We start from the raw sequence: 12,018 nt of genomic DNA, 5'->3' as shown, positions 1-12,018 counted from the left end.
TCTCTTGTTTTCCATCCTTTGGATGTGTCCCAAGCATCTCAGTCTTTGTGACTTTATGATCCCTACGATATTCGGTTCTCCATACATCTCCTCTAATTCCATATTTGGTCTTTTTATCCATATACCATTCCATAATTTACCTCCAAATATTTTCCTGAGGACTTTTCTTTTCCAGACTTGCAGCAAGACTTGCTCGGATTTGTTCATTGTCCATGTTTCACTGGCATATAATACAATAGGTCTTATTACTGTCTTATATATTCTTATTACCGGCCATAATTCTCGCTTGGATTTCTTCCTTCATATTTGGTCTTCTCGTGAATGTCGCTCCTAAATACTGGAATATTTCTACTTCTTCGAATTTATATGTTTTTTCATCTGTTATTACTGTCAGATATTGTACTTGTAGGTAATCTCTTTCTGTCCATTCCATATATTTGGTCTTTTCTTCATTTATGTACATCCCTTTCTTTCTCGCTTTCATTTCTAATCTTTTTATTATTTCTTTTAATTCTTGCTTACTTCTGGCTATCAGTACAATGTCGTCAGCGAATGCTAAGCATTGGTGTTTTCTTTGATATATAAGTCCTGACCTGTTGATTCCAGCTTCTCTGATGGTAACTTCGAGGACGATACTGAACAATAGCGATGAAAATGGGTCTCCTTGTCGCACCCCCTCACTGACCTCAAACTTATCTGTTTCTTCGCCATTTATTTTAACCCTATTCTCTGTTTTTCGGAGTGTCACTTTTACCATTCTTATCAGTTTTTCACTAATTCCCATTTCACGTAGTGCTTTGTATATTTCTTTGCGTTTTATCCTATCGAACGCTTGTTTAAAGTCGATGAATAGGGCCATTGTAGGTTTTCCATATTCGTAGCTTTCTACTTGTATTTCGCGCAGTAGGAAAATTTGATCCACTGTGCTGCGCCCTCTTCTGAATGCACATTGATATTCCCCTATGTCATTATCTATATTTTGAGATAGCTGATCTTTTATATATACTGCAAGTATTTTATATGAAACATTTAGTATGCAACAAATCGATATAGTAGCTTAATTACAGTTTGTTTAACCTGCAAATTATTGCCTAATATTATTAAGAAAATGCCTGCAATCATTTAGTTACTTGGTTCCATACTGTATCCCAAGCCTGTATAGCTGTAACTTTAAAATAAACACAAGATATCAAATCTTGTTTAACTCTATTTAAAAACAATTTTTCAACATTATTAGGCTATACAGTATTTATAATATCTGTATTAAATTCTCTTTTTCTTTCTGCCTTTCCTGATAATGGGGGTCCGAATTCTAGATTATAATTTAAACAAAGATTTGTAATATGTATATATATATATACATATATACATATGTATATATATATATATATATATATATATATATATATATATATATATATATATATATATTCGGATAAATTTCCGTGGTCAGATGAAACTTAGTTCTCGGGAAGAACCGCGTTGAGAATTTATCTCATTAAATTGACCATCTATTTTATAAACTGACACATAATTTGTCAATTTAATTTTTTTACACCATGTATTTTTTAATATATGACTCAATCAATGAGTGGTGCGTAAAATTGTCACCTGTTAGTAGAACATCCACGAAAGACAAATCTCAATAACTTTATCCTAATGATGAAAATAAACATTTTCGAAAGCTTGAAACTTAGTTAAAAGAGTACACTTATTTCACCGCTGCGTATCCCAATAAACCTCAAAGCTCCGTTTTCTAACGTTGTCAGCGAAGACTTCTTTTTTTGCTTTTATATATATACATATATATATATATATATATATATATATATATATATATATATATATATATGTATATATATATATATATATATATATATATATATATATGTATATATATATATATATATATATATATATATATATATATATATATATATATATATATGAAAATTACTTAGTTCTCGGGAAGAACCGCGTTTAGAATTTATCTCAACGCGGTTCTTCCCGAGAACTAAGTAATTTTCATATATATATATATATATATATATATATATATATATATATATATATATATATATATATATATACATCTATATATATATGTATATGTATATATATAAAAACAAAAAAAGAAGTCTTCGCTGACAACGTTAGAAAACGGAGCTTTGAGGTTTATTGGGATACGCAGCGGTGAAATAAGTATACTCTTTTAACTAAGTTTCAAGCTTTCGAAAATGTTTATTTTCATCATCAGGAAAAAGTTATTGAGATTTCTCTTTCGTGGGTGTTCTACTAACAGGTGACAATTTTACGCACCACTCATTGATTGAGGCAAATATTAAAAAATAGATGGTGTAAAACAATTAAATTGACAAATTATGTGTCAGTTTATAAAATTAGTTGTTAATTTAATTTTTTTGCACCATGTATTATTTAATATTTGCCTCAATCAATGAGTGGTGTAAAATTGTCACCTGTTAGTAGAACACCCACGAAAGAGAAATCTCAATAACTTTTTCCTGATAATGAAAATAAACATTTTCGAAAGCTTGCAACTTAGTTAAAAGAGTACACTTATTTCACCGCATCGTATCCCAATAAACCTCAAAGCTCTGTATGTATATATATATATATATATATATATATATATATATATATATATATATATATATATATATATTCATATATAGAAACAAATAACAGATACATAAAAATAGAAACCCTTACCTGATTATGTTTGGATACCCAAAAAGATGGCATCAGAAAGAAAAATGGTGACCTCTTTACACCATATGCGCCTAAAACGTATAAATATATTTTCAATCACAAGATATTAATTGTTGGCACATTATTGTTTATTTTGGGCTTCATACCCCTTTTTTAAACTTGCTGTAAAGTACAGCTTAAAATTATAATTTAATCACTTATATTCACCACTGCAAATATTTCTAAAAGACAGTATTGTGTTATAATATGATTCCTTATAATATTCCTTATAATAACGTTTTTTACATAAAACAAATATTCTGCTAATCACAGCATCATTCAAAATCTATCTGGGTGTATTTCTGACATATATATATATATATATATATATATATATATATATATATATATATATATATATATATATATATATATATATTTTACAAAACGGGTTTTGATGTTCAACAACTACTGCTCAAGCTTCTATTAACGATATAGATTTTTATGTATATGTATATGATGTATTGTTCTCATACAGATAACGACATTGTTTTGTTGACCATAGGAATTAAGATTTATTGCAATCCCATATCTAAAGTATATTTATTATAATGCTCTAAAACTAATTTTTTGGTTATTCTTTAGCCTTAATAGAAATAAAATTAATAAGTAAGTAAATAGGTAATATGCTTTATTGTCACTGAAAATTGTACAAATTTTATGGACAAAGCTTATAACAATAAGACAAGAAAGAAGAAAAAAAATCAGAATAAGTATCGATTGTACTTTTAAATAAAAAAAAACAATAAAATTCTTCCAAACTTAAACATAAAAAGTACTACCTAATTAAGGACCTACAAACTTCGTAAAATGTACCTAACAAAAAATAAAAATTAGGAAAGCAGATTAATCGATTAAGGGCTCAAATATTCCACCTACTTGTGCTAAACAGTAACCAAATCTGTCATACATATTTCTCTTTATACTTTGGAGTAGGACTGGTGTAATGCTTGCAGAGAAATGAAGTATTTTTGCCCTTAATTCAACTAGATTTGTGGCCCTTTCAAATTGATGTCTATAAATGTTTTCTTAGAGAAAACCACAAAAAAAATAAATCGTTAGGCGCTTGATTGAGGAAGTCAATAGTTGCTTTAGAGTTGTGAGCCGAACACATCCTGTTGGAAATAAACCTCTTGAAAATTAACGGGAAGGCGTCGAACTGCCGGAATGATCTCATTCTGTGAAAGTTGTAAATATTTGGGACCGTTTAGGTTTCCATCGATAAAAAATAAAATGGATCGACAATATGGTTGCCTAACATCCTAGTCCAAACATTTAACTTTTGCGGATGCTGCGTTCGCACTGCAATACCGAGGTGCCGAGAATAATACCTTGAAACGGATGGATTGCGTTTTTTATGTAATAAAAATGAAGATTCGTCAGAAAATAAAATATTTTTTAAAAAGTGTACATGTTTATTCTGTTTATCTAACATAAATTCACAGACCCCATCCGCCTAAAATTATCTTCCGGAAACAGTTCTTGTGTTGCTTGTATCTTAAAATCGTGATACCCATTTCTTTTGAGAACTGGCTGGACACTTCTAGCATTCACGTTAACTTCCCTAGCAATTTGTACACTATTGCAGGGTTCACTAGCTTTCACAAAAGCATAAATGTCAATATCCCTGTTTTAACGGTCCTCATCGTTAGGTCTAACACGTGGTTCATTACCTTTATGACACTTTTTACAACTGTTTATACATCCCGAAGTTTGAAAATTCTTAATGGTATTTTTAACTGTTGTAACACTCGGCAAGAGTCTATTTTCGAAGGCAACAATAAATAAATCAATTACTTCGCGTATCGAATGACCCTGAAAGTACCATGTTACAAGTTGCACTTTTTCTTGGACGCAATACAACGTAATAGGCATTTTATTAATTATTTGTTTATTCTTTCAAAACTTTGTTTGAAATTTATAATGTCAATGTGACAATTACGACAATTCGTACCTACTGTGAAATGAATATAGAGGTGGAAACTTGTAACATGTCACAGCGATTGCCATTGTGTTGTAAAGTCAATAAAACCATGTCGTGATCTGTATAATACTTGCTGTAATTTCAAATTTTTTTATTGTTATATTCCTTATTTGTTTATTATAAGTAGTTCCTTATTTTCGTTATATTTTACATTACATGTTAAAATTATTCATTTTGCTTCTTTGTTATGTTATGATGTAAAAAAAACAAATTTAATAAATTTAAGTGATACAAAAGTACCTAGTACTTACTTGGAATAACATTGTCAAGATAGTAGGCTATTGTAGCATACAATACTATGTCGACCATCAACATCACCAAAGTGCCACCAAAAGGTACTCCTGAGCCATGGTTATCCCATAAATTATCAAAATTTAAACCTATTCCCTCAATGTCAGACATTGCTACCTAGAAAATTAAAAAATGATTAAAAGCTAAAATAAGCCACAATTTTGTAGAAATCTACGAATGCTTTTTGGATTTTGGGATTATAGTCTGTGGTCTGGAAATATTTTTTTCTGGCGTTTGGTCTACAAGTGATACATTCTATGCGGTAAAAATGGCAAGAATTTCAAAAATAATTCGTAGGAAGTTGCTACTGTCCCATATAGTGACCTGGGTAGGGGTAGGAATATAAATTTCAGACAAAGGTCGTACTGGTAAAAACAATAGAACCTTATCCAGTGTGGACAGCTACGAACAGTGTCTGATTTCTAAATGAATGGTTTTAAACACTAAAGTGAAAATATTAATGTTTTTCGAGTATGAGAATAAATTAAATTAAAATTTCTCTTCCTAAAAGTTTTAGCCGAAAGTAATAGATAACCTAAAGAAGCAAACAAAATGCCGAATTATAAATTTTGCAGTTTGGTATATAAGACAAAGACGCCGTATTTGTACCAAGACAAATCACAGAAAAGGCCATCGAGTACAATAAACCAGCATATCTATGTTTTATAGACAAAGCCTTTCGATCGCATCCAAGTCGAAGACGTCTTACGCCTACTATATAAAAAAAACATACCAATCAATATTATACAAACTATCGAAAACATCTACTTTCATAATCGAATACAGACAAAGATAAATGGAACCACAGAGGCCACAGGATAGGCACCAAAAGAAGAATCGTTAATAAATAACGGAATTTTGATTTAAAAAAAATGATATCTTGGTTAATGTTGTCATAGAAGGTCCTATTTTTTTGGAAAGTGTGTTTTTTCACTCTTTCAATCTTTCATCTGAGCCCCAGGTAGTCCAAATATCAATATAATTTTCGTTGACAAGTACTGCCTATCTGCAGGCTTACCTAAGAATTTATTAACTTGTTCTAGCGTAAAAACACTTGATTTTTATATGCCTATAGCCTTCACCTTGTTTTTTCAAAAAAGCACGTAGTTTAAAATATCTGTTAATGTTAATATTTTACCTAATATTTATTACGGCTCGTACCATGTAATAATGCGACCACATGGTAGAACTTTTCATATTTGTTCCAATTTCCAAAAAATACGCTAGTAACACTTTTTCGGGATAACATTTTATATTCTTTTCATCACAACATTGCATAAAATGGCGATACGAAGCTTTATAAACCGCAGTGGACTTGTTAGGCAACATTCCTTCAGTTACAGTCTTGCAGTACATAAAATATCTGAAGGAATACACGATGCCATGATATCTTTGGAATTAGACATAATACTTGTACTTTTGAGCAACAATTAGCACAAACGTTCACCAAACTTAAGTAGCTCAAAAATCTTTTTGTGCCTCAGATTAATGTCGGACTCGCTACGCTTGTCCATCAAACGTACAGCCTCGCCAAGAAAGTATTATTTTTATTGCTAATAAAACAATCTACTATTTTTCACTTTTTATGATTGTTTAATAATAAAAAAGAAAAATTAGCCGAACGTCTTCATGGAATTGTCCTCAGCTACCCCTCATGTACCTTTTATAACATTCAAATACCTGTATAAGGTTTTTTCATGTTTTTTCTTTCTTAACTGGGGTATAAACCACATATATATGTCGCAGGCAATAGGTGTAACACGTCATTCCGTGAAAAGCCTAGTCATTACACGTATTGCCGGCAAAGGATGTATTACTTTCATTAATACTGTGTTTGACTGAAATTATGCGCCATTTCAGGGACTGCCGTCGGCAGACGGCGAATGGTGATACCGGCCGAATGATTGAACGTTACAGCGTCTGACGGTTGTATGTTTAGTCAATTCAGTCGTCGAATTAAGATTTTGTCACATATCTCGTTTTGTTGCAAGTGTTTATATTAAATAAATATGGATATCCACAAGGGTGTATTTTATGAAAAAGTAAACCAATATTATCAAGTGAACAAAGACGCCAAAAAGCCGTGTAATTATGATGAAATGAATGAGGTAAGAACAAATTAAACCTAACCTTAAATATAAAAATGCGCGACCGTTTATTTCTATACACTACCGCAGATTATAACCCAGTCAAATTAAAACATGGTTGATAATTTCGAAAAAGCAAGTAGTAAATAAAGTAGGATGCAAGTGCTTCAGTTAGTTCCTGAGTAATTGTCAGAAACTAGGTACCTATCATTTTTTTTATTTTTAGTTTGTACTGGAAATTTTGCACGCCAAGCAAAACAGTGGCACAAGAACCCGAACTCTTCTTCTTCTTCTTCAGCCTTAAGTAATCCAACTTTGGAAATAGGCCTCCCCCAAATAAATCCAGTGTCTTCTATGTTGCGCCACTTGCTTCCAGTTGTGTCCTCCGATCTTCTTAATATCATCAGCCCATCTCATTTGTGGTCTTCCTCTGCTTTACTTTCCTAACCATGGCCTCCACTGTTGTATTTTGTGGTTCCATCTCTTATCCTTCAGTCGGGCATTCATTTTAATTTGGCAGCAACCCGAACTTCTTCTTCTTCTTCTTTTGGCATCATAACCCTGGATGGGTCTTTGCCTGTCTGGCTTTGTCCTTCAATTCAGATCTCTCTTGTGCCCTTCTTCTCCATTGTCTTATGTTCATTGTTTTCAGGTCGTCTTCCACGTCATCCAACCATCTCGTTCTGGGCCTTCCTTTTTTTCGCCTTCCTATGGGCTTCCATTGTAACATTTTCTTTGTCCCAGCCATGACAGTCTTTGACTTTTCACAAATCTTACAATGTCATAACCTTCATTTAACGCATTAACCTCGTCGTTTCTATTGATTCTCCATGTGCCATCTTCCTCTTGTACCGGGCCATATACTTTCCTCAGTATTTTTCTCTCGAATGTCCTGAGTTGGGCTTCATCTTTTTTCGTCATTACCCAAGTTTCACATCCATAGGTTACTACGGGTCTAATCAGTGTTCTGTAGATAGTCATTTTGGTTCTTTTGTCTAATAATTTCGATGTCATCAATCTTTTATTAGCATAGTATGTACGATACCCGCTGGAAATACGTGCATTAATTTCGCTACTTACGGAGTTATTATGATTAATTTCTGTGCCGAGATATGTAAAGGCATCCACTCGTTCGATAGTATAGTTGTCTATTGTGATATTATTTTCATTGTCAGTTATTCTTTTGACTGTCATATACTTCGTTTTTGCTTCATTTATTTTGAGACCTCTTTTTCTTGCTTCAGGATCAATTTGTTTGAACACTTCCATTAGACGTGGCTTATTCCTACTAATGATGGCTACATCGTCTGCATATGCAGTAATTTGTACTGATTTGGTGTTTATATGGCCGGTTATATTGGTTTTTCTGACGACTGCCTCAAGAACTAGGTTGAATAGCATGGTTGATAGGGCATCTCCCTGTCTTACTCCCATGTTGATGTTAAACAAGGGAATCAATTCTCCATCTACTCTGACTGCGGCTTTTGAACCCTGCAATGTCATTTTTATGAGGCTGATGTATTTCTTAGGTATACCTAGATTACAAAGGTCTTCCAGCATTTTGTCTCTTTTCACACTATCAAAAGCTTGTTTAAAGTCTATATACATATTATATAGGTCTATGTCGTATTCATAAGCTTTTTCTTGTATCGTTCTTAGTATGAATATGTTATCTGTAGTGGCTCTATTTGGTCTGAATCCATTTTGATAATCACCAATTATATTTTCGGAGTATTCTAATAATCTATTGTAGATTATACCAGAAAGAATCTCCTTTTTTATATATTGGCTGTATGAGGCCAACTGTCCATTCCTTTGGCATTTGCTCCTTCGTCCATATTAATGTTATTAGGTAATGGATTCTTTCCCAGAGTTTGGATTCTCCATGCTTTAATAATTCTGCCGAAATTCCGTCCGTTCCTGGTGCTTTATTATTTTTTAGTTTATTTATTATCTGAACTATTTCTTCATAACTCGGATTTTCGATGTGCAGCTCCGCCGTATAATATATTGCCTCGTTCTGATCATTTTCGTTGTCTGCATTTAGATTTTCTTCGAAATATTGTTTCCATCTCATTATAATTTTTTGCCTTTCTGTTAGTAGTTCTCCGTCCTTGTCTTTGCATATCGTTAGTTTTGGTCTAAATGACTGTGTGCTTTCTTTTATGCATTTATAGAATTTTCTGCTTTCGCGTCTGTTGTTATGCTTTACGATTTCTTGTACTTGTTTTTTCATAGCCTCTCTTTTCTTTCTTCTGCATATTCTAGTCGCTTGTGCTCTAGCAACCCGAACTATTATCTCTAATTATACATTGGAGGTTTGACACAAACAAGTCATAATCAAGGAAAGGTTCGAAGATAGTGAAAACATTACTCCGTATGAAGATTTGTTTGACATATTATATTCTTTGCGTATTTTTATTGGAAATGGGTCCAGAGATAAAATGATATTTGGTCTGAAATCTAAATATCACATTTCACTACCAAATACTATAATCACAAACATTTCACAACACTACCAAACGAGATTATTAAGAGTTTACACACCTTTTTTTTTTCAAGAAGATCTTAATGAGATACAAAGATAGGAAAAGGCAAGTAACTCATTAAATCAAATATAATATCAAAAGTAATTGATGAATCCGCTAATTCTGCAGCTGCTTCTGAACCTTTGCCTGATCTATATAAAAACTTAACTGTGAACATGACAGAAATTTATCGTGCGTATTGTGTTCTATTCAAACATCTATTGCGAGAGACAGAAACGAATGCCAACAATTGCCACCCTTAAAAATTGGAGACAGTGTACTATTGTCAGTTGGAAAAATTGATCGTGGCCCAAGTGACATGCCAAATTTACTATGTGCGATTGTTGACTACAAAAATTAAGTTTTTCAGCTTGAAACTGCAGTCGGTAAAATTGAAGGTTAATTATAATCGTGCGGATATTGATACAGCAGATAGTCAGTTTTTAAACATAGCACAAGTGCCGGATAAATATATTTCTGTACGAAAAGCTATCGCTGCAGTCTCATTGCGTCATGGTCACGGATATATGATGTGCTCTTGCAAACCTTCGAAGAAACAATGCCAAACGAATCGCTGTGTATGCTTTAAAACAAAAATATGTGACATCATAGCGCCACTTGATTAAATAAATAATAAAATAGGTAACAGAACATGATACGAAATAATATAGTTGGTACTATCATCAGAATTTATTCATTATTTTATAAAAAGACAAATATTGTTGTGATTCGTTTTCTTATTTTTTTTTTCTTTCTTTCTTTTTTTTTTAATTTTACTAAACTATGTTCATCAAAATACCTACTAATAAATTTCGTTATCCTGCTAACATTCTTTTCTGTTATGGTTTTTATTATGTCTTTAGGTTGATTGGACTAATAACTCTGCAATTTATTTAATACATAACTGAGCATACAACCGTCGGCAGCTGTAACTTTCAATCATTCGGACTGTAACACCGTTTGCCTAAAGCGTAGACGGCAGTCCGTGAAATGGCGCATAATTTCAGTCAAACAAAGTAATAATGACTGTAATACAGCGTTTGCCGGCAGTACTTTTAATGACTAGGCTTTTCACGGAATGACGTCTTACATGATTGCCTACGACATATATACCACAACTAATATAACTATTCTCCAGAAGCTAAGAAAAGATAAATATATTAACACCGTAAAGAACAAAAAAATTTGCTTCCTTTGGCCAGACTATGCGAAATAATAAATACTGACTCGACAAGGCAAAATTAAGGGCAAGAGAGGGTCTGGCCTCTGTGGCTCAACATTGGAGAATTGCACCTTTAGAAGATAGAAACAAAATCAACTAAATCAGCTCTGAAACTAATTCTCTATGGCTCAACATTGCAAGGAGAATGTCACCTTTAGAAGATAGAAACAAAATCAACTAAATCAGTTCTGAAACATTATTTAAAAACCTAGGTTTTTATATTGCCAAATATCTATTCGTATTTTAGGATAATTATTAATATAATCTTATTAAATCTATATACTTACCTTATCAAGAGCTGCTGCAAATCCAGCCGGACTTAAAAGAGACAGTGCCCATACTAATTGAGGATTTTTACCGGAGACAAGCTGCTCGACATAATATAATACCACTATTAGTACCAATATAAAGGAACTTAGCACTCCAGCAGTCTAAAAATTAAGCATTACTTTAAACATTACATAATTTTTTTAATATTTAGAGTAGATTTACGAATTATTGAATAATAATTTTAAGATTTTGTTCATTGTCGTAATGTTCTTGGTGGATTTTCTAAACGAACTAATAAAACCTAGATCATACTCCAAAATTATGCCCAATTATACGTTGATTCCAGTAAAGGTCTGAAGATTCTATAACCTTTGTAGGATATTGTTTAAAAAATATCAAAATTTATTTAAGTTATTATTGAAAAATATAAATGATACCGAAATAATCGGTTTCTATTTAGATTGCTTGATAGTGGCTGCAAGCTTGTTGTAATTAGTTACAAAATACATTTATCCTAGAACCGCCTGACGCTGAGAGATAATATGTCTACAATAGTAAGGAAAACTCTCAGTCTCAGTCGCGCTCAAATCTTGGAACTGAAGACAAGTATCGAGGAAGTATGTAAGTAGTACCGTACCGTAAGTACCATATCATATGTAAGAAAGTACTACAAATTTATTTAATTTACTCAATTCCATGAATATAAATTGAATGGAGGCGAACTAGATGAACTGCAAATTATATATATATATATATATATATATATATATATATATATATATATATAGATATTTAAATATATATACAGGGTGGTCCTTAAGTCATTGTACAAACAGAAATTCTGCACTTTAAAATATTACGATTTAA

General features: G+C 32.0%; 1 protein-coding gene across 1 annotated transcript in view; it reads right to left on the bottom strand.

The window, feature by feature from the left end:
• The window catches only part of LOC140437411 (cholesterol transporter ABCA5-like), a 110,680-nt gene that overhangs the window by 64,422 nt on the left and 34,240 nt on the right, over nt 1–12,018 (bottom strand). The window contains exons 8-10 of the mRNA XM_072526927.1: nt 11,169–11,312; nt 5,005–5,161; nt 2,731–2,801 (exon numbers count right to left, since the gene is read on the bottom strand). Of these exons, the coding sequence (XP_072383028.1) occupies nt 2,731–2,801; nt 5,005–5,161; nt 11,169–11,312 (372 nt within the window). The remainder of the gene's footprint in view (nt 1–2,730; nt 2,802–5,004; nt 5,162–11,168; nt 11,313–12,018) is intronic.

The sequence above is a fragment of the Diabrotica undecimpunctata genome, chromosome 3, assembly GCF_040954645.1.
Source record: "Diabrotica undecimpunctata isolate CICGRU chromosome 3, icDiaUnde3, whole genome shotgun sequence".
NCBI classification, from domain to species: domain Eukaryota; kingdom Metazoa; phylum Arthropoda; class Insecta; order Coleoptera; family Chrysomelidae; genus Diabrotica; species Diabrotica undecimpunctata.
The sequence above is the reverse complement of the archived record's forward strand: the minus strand, read 5'-3'. Positions and strand labels throughout refer to the sequence as shown.